This window comes from Polyodon spathula, chromosome 27, assembly GCF_017654505.1.
Source record: "Polyodon spathula isolate WHYD16114869_AA chromosome 27, ASM1765450v1, whole genome shotgun sequence".
Classification (NCBI taxonomy): domain Eukaryota; kingdom Metazoa; phylum Chordata; class Actinopteri; order Acipenseriformes; family Polyodontidae; genus Polyodon; species Polyodon spathula.
In genome coordinates, this window is record NC_054560.1 from 2,958,567 (window position 1) to 2,971,094 (window position 12,528).

Here is a 12,528-nt window from a genome sequence, read left to right on the forward strand (position 1 = left end):
TGAGTTTATAGACATATAAGAGAACCCAATACTTACGAGAAATAAGCTGGATACACAAACCCAATTAAATTACACAGCAGGGAAGCGCCGTAACCAAAGACAAGATAGAGGCTGATGAACGACATACTTCCTGTAAAGAGACAAGCAAGCCATTAGCAATCAAGCAGCGTCATCAATCACTTCGACTTGTCATGTGTAGATCATGTCTTGTTGTATTAGAGATGTCGTGTAGTGCAGTTTGAGAGCGCGGAGGGAGGCTGAGATGACTCAAATGTGCAAATTGATGATTTCTGTAATAAGAGACACCCTAACACAGAGTATTAGCTTGTTAGAAATTACAAAAACTAATATTGTACTCTGGAACTACTGTTTTTTTTTTTTTTCTGGCATATCCCCAATACATTCCAAGCAAGTGACTTTCCTTGTGCCATCAGCCTTAGTTTCCCATGCAGACACTGCCTAATTAGACCTGGTATTGATCCCACATCTCACTAGCCTTTTCACACTCTATAAATAATCCCTGATCAACATGCGATTCACATTCACAATCACGTCTTCAACACATGTGAACTGGGTAATATGTTGGGAGCACCCATTATTCCAGTGGAGGGCGAGATGGATTCTAGAACCAACCATCTGTGTATCTAAAGCACTATTTGCATATGGAAATGATTTCCACAAACCAGTATTTCAACTAAACAGCTTCCCTGTTTTGCTTTTAACATCATTAAAAGCCTCCTGTTAGATCAGCAGTTACTTCACAGTAAAGGACCTGCATACGACTTATTGCCCAAATTACACACACTCATTTTGCAATAACAGATAGAAATTCTGATGCCAAAGCAAACTAATATTACGACAGGCATGTAGGCGGTGTTCTTTCATACTCATAGCCAGGAACTTCCTCTTTATTGAATAAAAAAATGTTATGCACAGTAGTGTCTGGCTAAGAGAACACCCCTCAGGAAGGAAGCAAAGCGTTCTAAGACAGAGTGGACCACCGAACACAATATACCAAGGCCAATCACGATGCGATCAATAAATATCAATGTATTTATTACGTATGTCAAGACACATCAACAATGAAATGAACAGAGTAAGAGAAAAGCAATAGGCAAGGGTATGTTAAACTGTAATAAACTAACTAACAAATGTTAATGACAAACTAAATTAACTAAACACCTCTACATACGGTAAAATGCAGCAGCAGCTCTGAACAGTAATTGAGACCGAATTTGAACACAATGGTTATTAACACAGCACCGCCCTACACACACGCTAAAAAATGCAGCTGCAGCTCTAGATTACTCTCACGATGACAAGCCCGTTTTGAAATGATGGAATACACCATTTGAGTTTGACGAGGAGGAATTATCAGGTTACAAAGCGGTGCTGTATCAGTTTTTAATCAGTTAGCAGCGAAGCGCTAGCGGTGCCAAAAAGGTGTTCTTTTGAGTGAAGTTCCTGTTCCCTGTGCAGAAGTGTTCTCTTAGGAGGTGTTCCTATACACAGAGACTACTGTATTTAAAATATATTTATTTAATCATAACAGTGGGGTGCAGCACAGTAGGGTGGGGCGCGGTGCAGTGCAGTGGGGCGCAGTGCAGTGTGAAGGGGTGCAGTGCAGTGCAGCGGGTTGCAGTGCAGTGGGGCGCAGCGCAGTGCGAAGGGGTGCAGTGCAAAGGGGTGCAGTGCAGCGGGTTGCAGTGCAGCGGGTTGCAGTGCAGTGCAGTACAGTGGAGTGCAGCAGGGCTTCATGGAGGTTGACAGACTTGGCACCTCCAGTCAAGGTCTTTGTTTCAATCAAGTCTAATGATTGCATTGAATTCTGTCTTGTTTAACATTCTATCAGCCAATGTTGCATGAGAGCTTTGTAGAGCTGTCCCTTTTGGTAACTTTCTCACAACATACGATATAATCCTTTTATTCAAGCATGTTTTTATCAGATTATCTATACTTTTTTGATGCAGAAGCCTAATGCTATGCCATTCTCATTCTGAGCACACACATAAATCACATTATTATATTATTTTTATATTAGCAAAATCACATTATAGGGCATTTTTAACAAGGTGTTCTGTGTATCAGAGATCTCCTGAGACAGCCTCCCTCATGCATACCAACAGCTGTGAGTACAGCCAGGGGAGGGGACCCAAAAATAGTAGATCTATCAACAGACAGTTATACAAGGCAGTGGGCTCAGTTTCACCACCTTCTCATACAGTCCACAGGCTGAGATCAGTCTGATTTTGAAACGGTCACATGGGAACTTGTGGCTGGGCATTGGAGGGCAGTTTGATCTGGTCTCAGCAAGGAGTCTGAGAATGAGATGCAATGGCACTCCTCCAGATCCTGTACTATAGCCCCACGTGGTTGGGAATGGGAATGGGAATTAGAAGCCTGTCAAGTTTACAGTAGCACAAAGTGTACCCTCTGTAATAATGATAATATACACTAGACCGCAGGTTTAAGAACAGATCGTGTTCTTTGCAATCTCCAGAACTCCAGCGTTCTCTGACCAGTCACGTGACAGCTGAACAGGTGGCGAAGACAAAGAGACTTCTGGACTGCGTCGATTATATTACAGTCAAAGCCTCTTAATCCTGACTGCATGAAAATGGCGTAGTACTATAGATGCCAAGTTAACATCCACTATATTATCCGTTTCTCATCGCTGCTGTGTAATGCAGTGTACCAGCACACAATGAGGTGAAGTACTGCGGTATTTACCTTAACGGAGAACAGCTGCGCTAAAACGCCTGTTTTTCCTAATGAGAATCAGACTTTATTTTTAATAACATGCGTGTAGAACAACAGAAACTTTGAGCCGAGACGCTCCCAAAGAGTCATCGATGCAAAATCCGTAATGCAGAGCTGCATGGGACTATTTACACTGAGCAAGAAGAGGGTCAATAAAATGACAATTACACACAACCCAAGACACCGTCACATATGTGACTATATATTCCTCGCGGAGTTCCTCCGGTAAATGCACGAGTAATTGACAGATGCTGGCTGCACAAACGCAGATAAAACAACAGCTAGCCAGGCTATGCCTGGATCTCACCTGTGGCGAGATAACGCCTGTGGATTCCGCTTTTCTCCTCTATTTTGGCGAGGCAGTCTGTTACAAAGTTCTTCTCGTTAAGAAACTTCTCAGAACGTTCTTTTAAATGGTTGAACATGATTATAACAAATCCCAAACAAAACAATGTTATTGACAGATACTGGCAGGTACAAAATAAAAGAGATTTATAAATTTTAAATCTCCGATTCCGCTGACACGGTTCTTGTCCAGTTTAACTGTCTCAGTCCGCTTTTCACTCGACCCGGTGACGCGCTTCACTAGGGGCGGGCATCCCCTGGGATTGGCAACTGCGTTAACCAATAGCAGGCGGATAAGTGGGCTGTGGCTGGCCAGGTAAGCTGCAGAGAACAGGTGAAGCTTAACCACGGTCAGTTAAGGTTTGTTATTTTGGTGAGCAAGCGAGGAACAACAAACTGGTTGTATTACCCATTTGTAATATTCATGCAGCAAAAACATTCCTAGAGCCTACACACAAATATAACGTTAACAGCCCGTCTTTAAAGTATCACTTTCTAGCGCAAAACGTCTAATTCTGCCCTCCCTAATACAAAACCCCACCCTTAGAGTAATTGATAATTGATACACGTCACTCTGCTTTCACCTGTACAGCTGTAAACTTTATCCAAGGTCACTGTTTGAAGAAATGCGTTTACCTAATTTAAAATTATGACGGGTGTTAAAATCAATTTATGTGCAGTTTGCTTAATGCGGGCAGAAAATTGTAATAGCTGTTTTAAACGGACTGCCTGTCACACAGTGTAGAATAAACGTGTGAACACTAATATAGACTACAAACGGCGCACAACAATAGCACTCGTCGCAATAATCCGTTTTTGATATAGCAATATGAGAAAGACTTCAGACTCATTCGCGGTACCGAAAACAGTAGAGTGCTAGCGCCCCCTAGTGCTGCAGGCACCAAAAGGTCTTTGGTTGAGACTCCAACAGAACATGTCTGAGTACAAATCACGTATACACTCTATATTAAAATAAATAAATAAACATTTCTCAACATATCTGTAGTGTTTCTAATACAGTAAAATAAAAAAAAGTAATATGCAGACCTGTAATACCGAACTATTTTGGTTTTATGGTTATTTTCAGCCATTATAAAGTATATAAAATATATAGTATCAAAAGCATCTCGAAAGAGGAGTGGTGTAACTAGAGCGTTGCTAAGACGCGGTATGTGAGTGTCCAGCCACCTGCCTATTTATTAATAATAATAATAATAATAATAATAATAATAATAATAATAATAATAATAATAATTCTGTTTTGGCAGATTTAATAAAGTTCTTCGTGCATGAATCTTTTCTAAAAGAAACATGAATGAATACGAAAGTTTCTTGAATTATGGGTAATATAATAATAATCTTTATTTCGCTCCTTTTACAGTGGACCACCATCACCAACTTTACAAAATAGGAGACTAGAGTGTACGAACCGTGCATCAGCTGCAGAGTCACTTACAACACTGCCTCACCTGAAAGACGGAGCACAAGGAGGTTAAGTGACTTGTTCAGGGTCACACAATGAGTCAGTGGCTGAGCTGGGATTTGAACCCAGGGACCTCCTGGTTACACAAGTCCTTTTTTTAACCACTGGACCACACAGCCTCTTATGTCTCTTATGTTAAATTAAATATTCATTAATAATGTGTCATGATAAAAAAAAATCTAATGGTGCTTACAGATCCAATTCTAAATAAGACCCACCTGAGCTTGTTATCCACACAGTGGCTAATCAAGCTGGTGTTAAAACCTGGAATGGGTGAGACTGCTATGCAGTAGGAGTCTCATTTCCATCCCTGTCGCCCTGTTTGAGAGGAACCAAAATCAAGCTGAGTTACTGTTTGGTTCATTTTAAATGAACTACCGAAGGAGAGGCAGGCTTGTGGCAAGTGTGTGTTTCATCAGTTTTAAACCTTCGTGCCATCTGAACATAAAAGATCCTGCCTGGGTTTGTTGTTGATTTAACAGCCCATTTATAATGGCACAAAAACGTTTCCTGAGCATCCCCCTCCCTAGATTTTTCAGAGCAATTATATCAGCTCCAACTGTAGTGATTCAGATTCCTCCCTTCACTGGAGCCTCTTGATCCTATACAGTAGCACCCGTGACCGTTTAATTGCACTGCATTCCTGCAGCATGCAAACCCCAGACTGTGGATAGGGTGTTCTAAAAGAGGTCGCATGCTCACCAGTGATGTCTGTCCCCTCGGCAGGTGTGCGCATGCTAGACGGCCAAGTGACTGACATCGCAGCACATCCCCCAGCACATCCACATCTACAGTTCCTCCTGAGGACCGGAGAACAACGGCAACACCGTGGATGGGCCGGGCCGGGCAGGCTGGCTAGAGAGGCTTTCCTCCAGGGCATCACTAACGTACGTACCCCAGCCTCTAGCACTCCTGTCTATGACAGCCAGGACCCTAAACCCATCCCTGCCGAGCTAAACAGATCCTGCTCTGCAACAACAGTTCTATTAAAGGGATATCATTTAACTATTTATTATATATGACAGGCTGGTTTCACTGACTCAGGATTGCATTAACCTTGGCCATGCTACCTTAGGTCTGTGAAACTATATATCTGCATTTTTTTTTCTAATATTTAATTTCCTACCTGTTTATGATCCTTTAAGAATGCTTAGATCATTATTAGCATTATTTTTGAAATGTATTTATATATTGAAATACTTTAACTGGGTAAATGATTCCTGAAAAGAAAGGAGGACAGGACTTTGCAAAACTATAGTATGACAACGAAGGCACTGCAAGTCAAACGCAGTTAGATTAAGCCTCCCAGGGCATGCAGTGGGTTTCATGTGTACAGTGTGTTTAATTCCGACTGCACTGTACTATATTCAATTGCTTTTAATTTGGTCTCTTAATAAAGTGTTTATGTTGTATGCTGCTTTGTGCCTAATCTGATTGCTCCAGTCGACCCCTACTATGGTCTTCAATAGGACTGGCACACTGGCACTACAATGGTTCTGCACGGAGGTGCAAGAATAGCTCCTGGGCAGCTGCCATGTAAGAGCCATTGCTATAATGGTGCTATGTTTTGACAAACCAGTTATATTGTAATTCAGCTCCAATAGCAGATAATTATATCACTTATAATTCACAATATGGCTTGATTGAGATCAGAAATACATATTTTTTCACAAAACAACAAAACTCTGACAATATACTGTATACACATTTCCACATATATCTGCACTACTGAGGTTTCAAGTAGCAATCCTGTTTGAAATACAAAACTGAAAGACGCATTTGTATAAAAACAACATTTAATAAACATACATCGTGAACAATTGAGGCAGCACATTACATATTATAAATGCATCTCAGCCCATCACAATTAATCAGCCATAAAAATCATAATTAAGCAATATGACGAAAATTTATGACACTTGCGACTATATGTTTTTTCTTTTTTGGGGGAATTCTCTGCATATCATTTAAATTCCTATTTTGACATTTCCACACTGGAAGCCAGAGAATCATTCAACAGAGACCAAGAAAACAAAAGCACAACAACAAGACCAACAGTACCCTCTAGTGTCAGCCGCCGAGTATTGCAAGGCCAGGTGTGGGTGTGGTGTGTGAGGAGGCTTCTCCCTGGGGGACAGGGAAGAGGTGATTGAGCCCCAGCTCAAAGAGACAGAACAGGTTGAAGGCAGCCATCGCCAAGAGGGGGAAGAAGGTGAGTCCTGAGCTGAAGCCCCGCATGGAGCTGCAGAGCTGGAGAGAGAGCCAGTACAGCAGCCTGGGGAGAGAGCAGAGACACAGCTGCTTTACACACTGCTTTACAATACAAAGGCTTCTCACACATCTGCTGTCAGTTCAGTGATGTCACACACCACCTTAACATCTGGCTGGGCATGCTTTTATCAATTTACACGTGGATCTAGCTGTGTAGTTTAATTTGTGTGACCTTTCAACACTGCTGGTGTACAGTAACAATGTGGAGCCTTTGAAATCAGGAAGTATTGAAAAGGAGCTGGCAATTAGGATTCTAATAAATACAAATGATTTGAATTCAGTGCTGGTGCAGCAGCGCTCAGCATCCTTCGGGATGATTGTAACCATCATGAAAAGGAAAAGGGGTAATGAAAGAAAAAGACTTCTGAAACTCTTCACCCTTCGCAGAACTCACCTCCCAACTCCGAACACGCCTGCCAGGGTGGGCACGGCCCTCAGCTGCTCCTGCTCCAGGAAAGTCGCCATAACGACCAGGTTGAGGGCGTAGAGGAGGAGCTGCTCAATGGAGGCAGAGACAAATCGCTGCTGGAGGGCGGGGCCTCGTGGACACGCCTCCAGGGGGTGGAGAGCAGGGGAGCAGAGTCTGGACACAGCGGCTGTCAGCACACCTGTCAGGGGAGCAGACAGACTGGGAGTGGGTGTATCCTACAATAAACCTGCCAATCACAGCCCAGCTGCAGGAGGGATGAACCAACCATCATCTTGAAGCGGGCACCAGCCAAACTTGACTTCTTACATGCACAAAAAAGTCTGTGAAAAACACAGGTCATGCTCATCATGTGGACACAGCATTGTAGAATGAGCCCTGACAAATTCAATGACAAAAAGACTTCTAGTCAAAACGTTAGTTATGGACTCTACGTTTCTTTTATTATTTCTAAATTCAGTACTACTGCGTGTGTAATAGTTAGGGTTAGGGGACCCTAAGAATGAATGTGAGAATGTACCAGGGAAAAAGGATTTTCAAGGGATCTTCTGGAAACACAAGCCTTTCCACGCCCTCTAACAATGGCTCCGATCTGCAGTTCAAGGCAGTTCTTCAGTTAGCCTGCTAGTAAAATGTATAAGCTGCCTCTGGGGGCTCAAACTTTTCTTGTGCTCTTTTGTCTGGTGAGGAAGTAACTAATTGCTTTGAACCTGGTTGCTAAGCGACAAGGGTCACTTCTTTGGCCTTGCCTCTTTGATTCCATCACCCCAGCCTTGACTTAGAACACAGGAGGCAGGAAACGAGCTTCTTTTGAAAGTCCAGATAAAACCTTGGGCCGTGTGCCGGAAGGGAGCAATTTAATGAGAGGAAACACCAGATCAAGACAGCGGCGAATCAATAGACAACAGGGCTCTCAATACAAACAACGACTTATCTCACTTCCATCTGTGTTTTAACACTGGATTTCAAGTGAAAATATTGCCTGGGCAGAAAAAGCAATTATGTATATGTATATGAACCTGGGAGACAATGCATCCTTTTAGGATTGGAAGTCCACCGCAGAACTGTCTGTGTCTCAGTGTTCTTAGAACATTCTTCTGTAAATCACTGTGCGACTTTCAAGCTTAAATAACATCAGTCTACCTGACTATTGCAGCGTGCTTCCTGAAGAAGGCAGAAGCCAAAAAGTTGTAGCGAATTATTATATTTTATCAGTCAAAAGTAAATATTTTATCAATTACTTTTAATGATATATATATATATATATATATATATATATATATATATATATATATATATATATATATACACACACACACATTAATTATACCCCACATAACAATGCTTTACACTACTCTGCTTTCCCATGTCTCTCAGCCACGCTGCTGTAGATTACAGTGAAGTAATGTGTTAGCAGGGCCCCAGGCCAGTCCCCTGGGTACAGCCCCCCTCTCTGACAGTCGGGGAGATGTTGAATTCCAGCTGTCGAGCGACGACTCCTCTGTGCACGCTCTGCACCCCGCGTTAATTAACCAGGCTCCACTCGGGAGGGTTCCTCAATGCCCCAAAACAGACCCTTCCCCCACCTCTGTTTTAAATTAAAAGAGTAGGGGAGAGCTTTTCTTATTGCAAAGAGCTCCAATTGTTTTTGTTGGTCAAGACAGTTTTCAAAGGTTACTGGCCTCAATTACATTTGACTCTAAAAGCATTCCTGGTTACATTAGTATTATTATTATTATTATTATTATTATTATTATTATATTATTTGAAAATACTGTTACAAATAACACTTGCCATCTGCACCTTGAAACGAGTCTGTAAAACTCAATCTCATCTCGTTCCCAGCATCAAACTGGGGCAGCAGCCGTTTCCATTTAAAATCTACAATCCAATCTAACAGCATATCCCACAAAAGTCTAAGATCACCTATCTGAATTTTATGATTGCTATTTATAAATTAATTAACCGACTTCCAACATTTCCCTGACAGTCTAATATATCCACAGCCATCGTGTTCTGCCTATTTGTTTTCTGCACTCTGAGATTTAAAACCTGCTCCCCTAATTCAGTAACTTCTCAATTGAAGTGGATTTGATCTCCATCTGCTGCTGATGGAAATGAACGAGTCTGATTTCAATACTTACCCAGGATGATGGGGGTCGCTGAAGCCACGCAGCAGCGAATGGTAAACGTGATTCGGCTGGTCAGGTCTGGGCAGAGCGGGGGGTCAAAGGGCAGGTAGAAGTACAGTCCGTAGAGCACAGCGGGGAGGAGCAGCAGCGAAGCAAAGACTGAGGAGACCGCTCTGAGCCGGGCACTTCGACAACACCCACAGCACCCACAGCGCCCCCTGTCTGAGGCCTCTGGAGTGACGAGGGAGGGACGATCTTCAGGCTGCCCCTGGGAACCATGGGAAACAAGCTCTATGGTCTCGGCGTGAGGGGGCGGGCCCAGGAATGGCTGTTCCTCGTCCCTCGTAGCTTCCTGATTGGCCAGTTCAAACCGATTCAGCGTCTGTGGGTGATTTTCTTCTGTCCCATTTGGAATCCCCCCCTGGGACTGAGGGACAATTCTGTCTCTGTGGCCATCTGTCTTGACGGTATCCAGGAAGGATGTTTCGCTTGTTACTGTGACAACCACACGCCCCTCCTCTTCCACCACAGATGATTCTGAGCACTCATTTTGATTTGATATTGAATGTCTCCCTTGGTACAAGGCAAATAAAAAAAATAAAAATGTTTTTACTGTGTTGAAAGGGGGACAGGTTACTGGTTACACTCTGGTGTACCAGCTACTGAAAAATGATCTACAAACCGATTCTAAATAAGGAGAAGAATACATGAGAACTGGGATATTTCAGACAATTACCAGGGTGCTCTTTAAGGTGATGCTTAATAGTTTAAGAATTTTAATTGGTCTTAAAGTGCTTTTAATGTTTTTGAGAAGAATAAGAGCACTCACTTCCCAGCGTGCACTCTGTTCCGGGCCCCTCCTCTCTCTCTCCCCCTGGTGGTGGCTCCAGGGAGGTGCGGGACACCAGTGAGGAGCGGGACGCCAGTGAGGAGCGGGACAGGGAGTTGAGCTCCTCCACGGAGGACTCGGGGCTGTCAGAGATGGGCGCCAGTGAGATCTGGGTGTCCAGGTCCAGAAAGGGCGAGAAGGACAGGCGGGCGGGGTCGATGTCCTGCAGTTGGTTGATGATGTCACTGATGGACTCCTTGACGCTGTCAAACTCCTTCAGCTCCTGACGGCTGGCGGGCAAGTGGGCTGCTGATGTCATGGTTTCGGGTGTAGCCGGGCTGGAGGGAACAAACAAGAAGCATTCGAAAAGTACACACTGCTCAGAGGCTACAAGACCAGGTCTTTATTCATACAACAGATTGTATTAATGGCTGTATGAAAACCAAGGAAAGGAAATGCAATACTGATGTCTGAACTACAGAACACACATTCTACTGTACAGAAGAGGGGTTAGCTGCCTTTCTTTAATAGGGGATTCTATGGGGTACCACTGGATTTGTTGTAATCCTGAGAGTTTTTTTTTGTTTTTTCTTTTTTTTACTGTTATATGGTACGAATAACCCTCTTATTTTCCAACTAATTCTATATAATATTGGAATGTATGTTTAAATTCTGAATAAATCTTCCAACATAGGGTATGACCATTATACCCTAATGGGTAAAACCCACGCGAACACAGGGGGAACATGCAAACTCCACACAGACAAACCCCTAGGCTGGAATTGAACCCAGGTGCTGTGAGGCAGCAGCGCTAAGCACCATGCCACCCACAAATGAACCAAATGTGTTAATTATTAAATTGTGAAATATACATGGTGCACTGTACTTTATACTTTCTAGTTAATAATTATAAACCAGGAACAAAATTATCCTCGTGGTCCAAACCGTTGATAATGAAGCACCTGCCAACTGAGCACCTACAGTACACTCACACTCTATCAGAATGCAACTACTGCTGTCCTGCCAATCAGGACTGAAACTGCCTTGCAACTGGGAGATGCAGCTTTTATACATTCCACCCCACATGGGAGGGATGCCATTTGAATAACAAATTCATCTGGCATGAAGTTTAACACAAAAGTGTGTGTTACATATGGCAAGTGTGTTTCTTTTCAGCCCCTTGTGTGTGTGGAGGAGGGCTCTCTCGCACATCTGGGAATTGAGTTTGGCTTCTGCCCCGTCTCGGCGTGACAGGATGTTATTATCTGAGCTGACTGCAAGAGGGCTAGGAGAAACCTGAGCCAGACGAGGTATCCAAGCGCGTCGGGAAAAACAAAAATTGGGGTGCAATTAAATGAACTCTGAGACTCTGTCCCTAAAAACAAATCGGTGTATTTTATAGAAATAAAGCACGGTGCTTTGCGTTAAACGTGTGTCCCAAGTAAAGCCCGAAGGGTAGATCACCCATATGGCTGTGATTTGCTCTAGACTCACATCGCACCCGGTGCATACACTTTCCTTTTAAATGCACCTTCTCTAAAACATGTGCAGTACTGCACTCCTAAACGTTTCAATGCGTAACTTTAGTTATACAACAGTACGCATGCTAAATACTATTTTGAGCTAAAAAGCGGAACAGTAAAAATGTAGTGCCGCACATGCGTTTGGCTATACTCGATACAGCGATTGTAGTAAGAAATGTTTAACTTTGGTAAGAAAAAACTGTTAAACTATCATTTTCACAAATTAAATATGATTCTAACGGTTTCTGTTGTCTAAGAATACTGCGATGTTACAGGCTTTATTTTAGTCCAGTTAGCTGAACACTGTTCTACTGATACAACACAGGCTGTAACAAGTTTCTTTATTATTGTTGCTTTTCTAATAAACAAAAACATACTTAAACATGAGGCACTTAGAAATTGAATAACTATGCATTAGGCTAGCATTTTTATATACATAATTTAAATATATCACTTACCTTGTTCGGCAATTCACAAAACATAGGTGTATCTCGCGATGTTATATATATATATATATATATATATATATATATATATATATATATATATATATATATATATATATATATATTTGTTGTGTGATTTCAAACTGTTCTCCACGCCTTTGTCTATGAATGACTCCAAAAATTTGAGTCAAGTTTCATGTCATAAATACCACTCTATCGCCGCCTACCTTTTTTTTTTTTTGTTTTCAATGCGGTACACAAGCCATAGACCAATCAGCTCTCCGGCTCTTGAGAAAATACCACCGCGTTTGG

General features: G+C 42.4%; 1 protein-coding gene across 1 annotated transcript; it reads right to left on the reverse strand.

The window, feature by feature from the left end:
* Positions 1-6,404: 6,404 nt before the first annotated feature.
* On the reverse strand, positions 6,405-12,334 carry LOC121301365. The gene is made up of 5 exons (XM_041230699.1): positions 12,229-12,334; positions 10,248-10,585; positions 9,431-9,991; positions 7,254-7,467; positions 6,405-6,863 (listed from the first exon to the last, which is right to left on the reverse strand). The coding sequence occupies exons 2-5, from the start codon at positions 10,564-10,566 to the stop codon at positions 6,659-6,661; spliced, it is 1,299 nt and encodes a 432-aa protein (XP_041086633.1). The 5' UTR covers positions 10,567-10,585; positions 12,229-12,334; the 3' UTR covers positions 6,405-6,658.
* Positions 12,335-12,528: the final 194 nt, after the last annotated feature.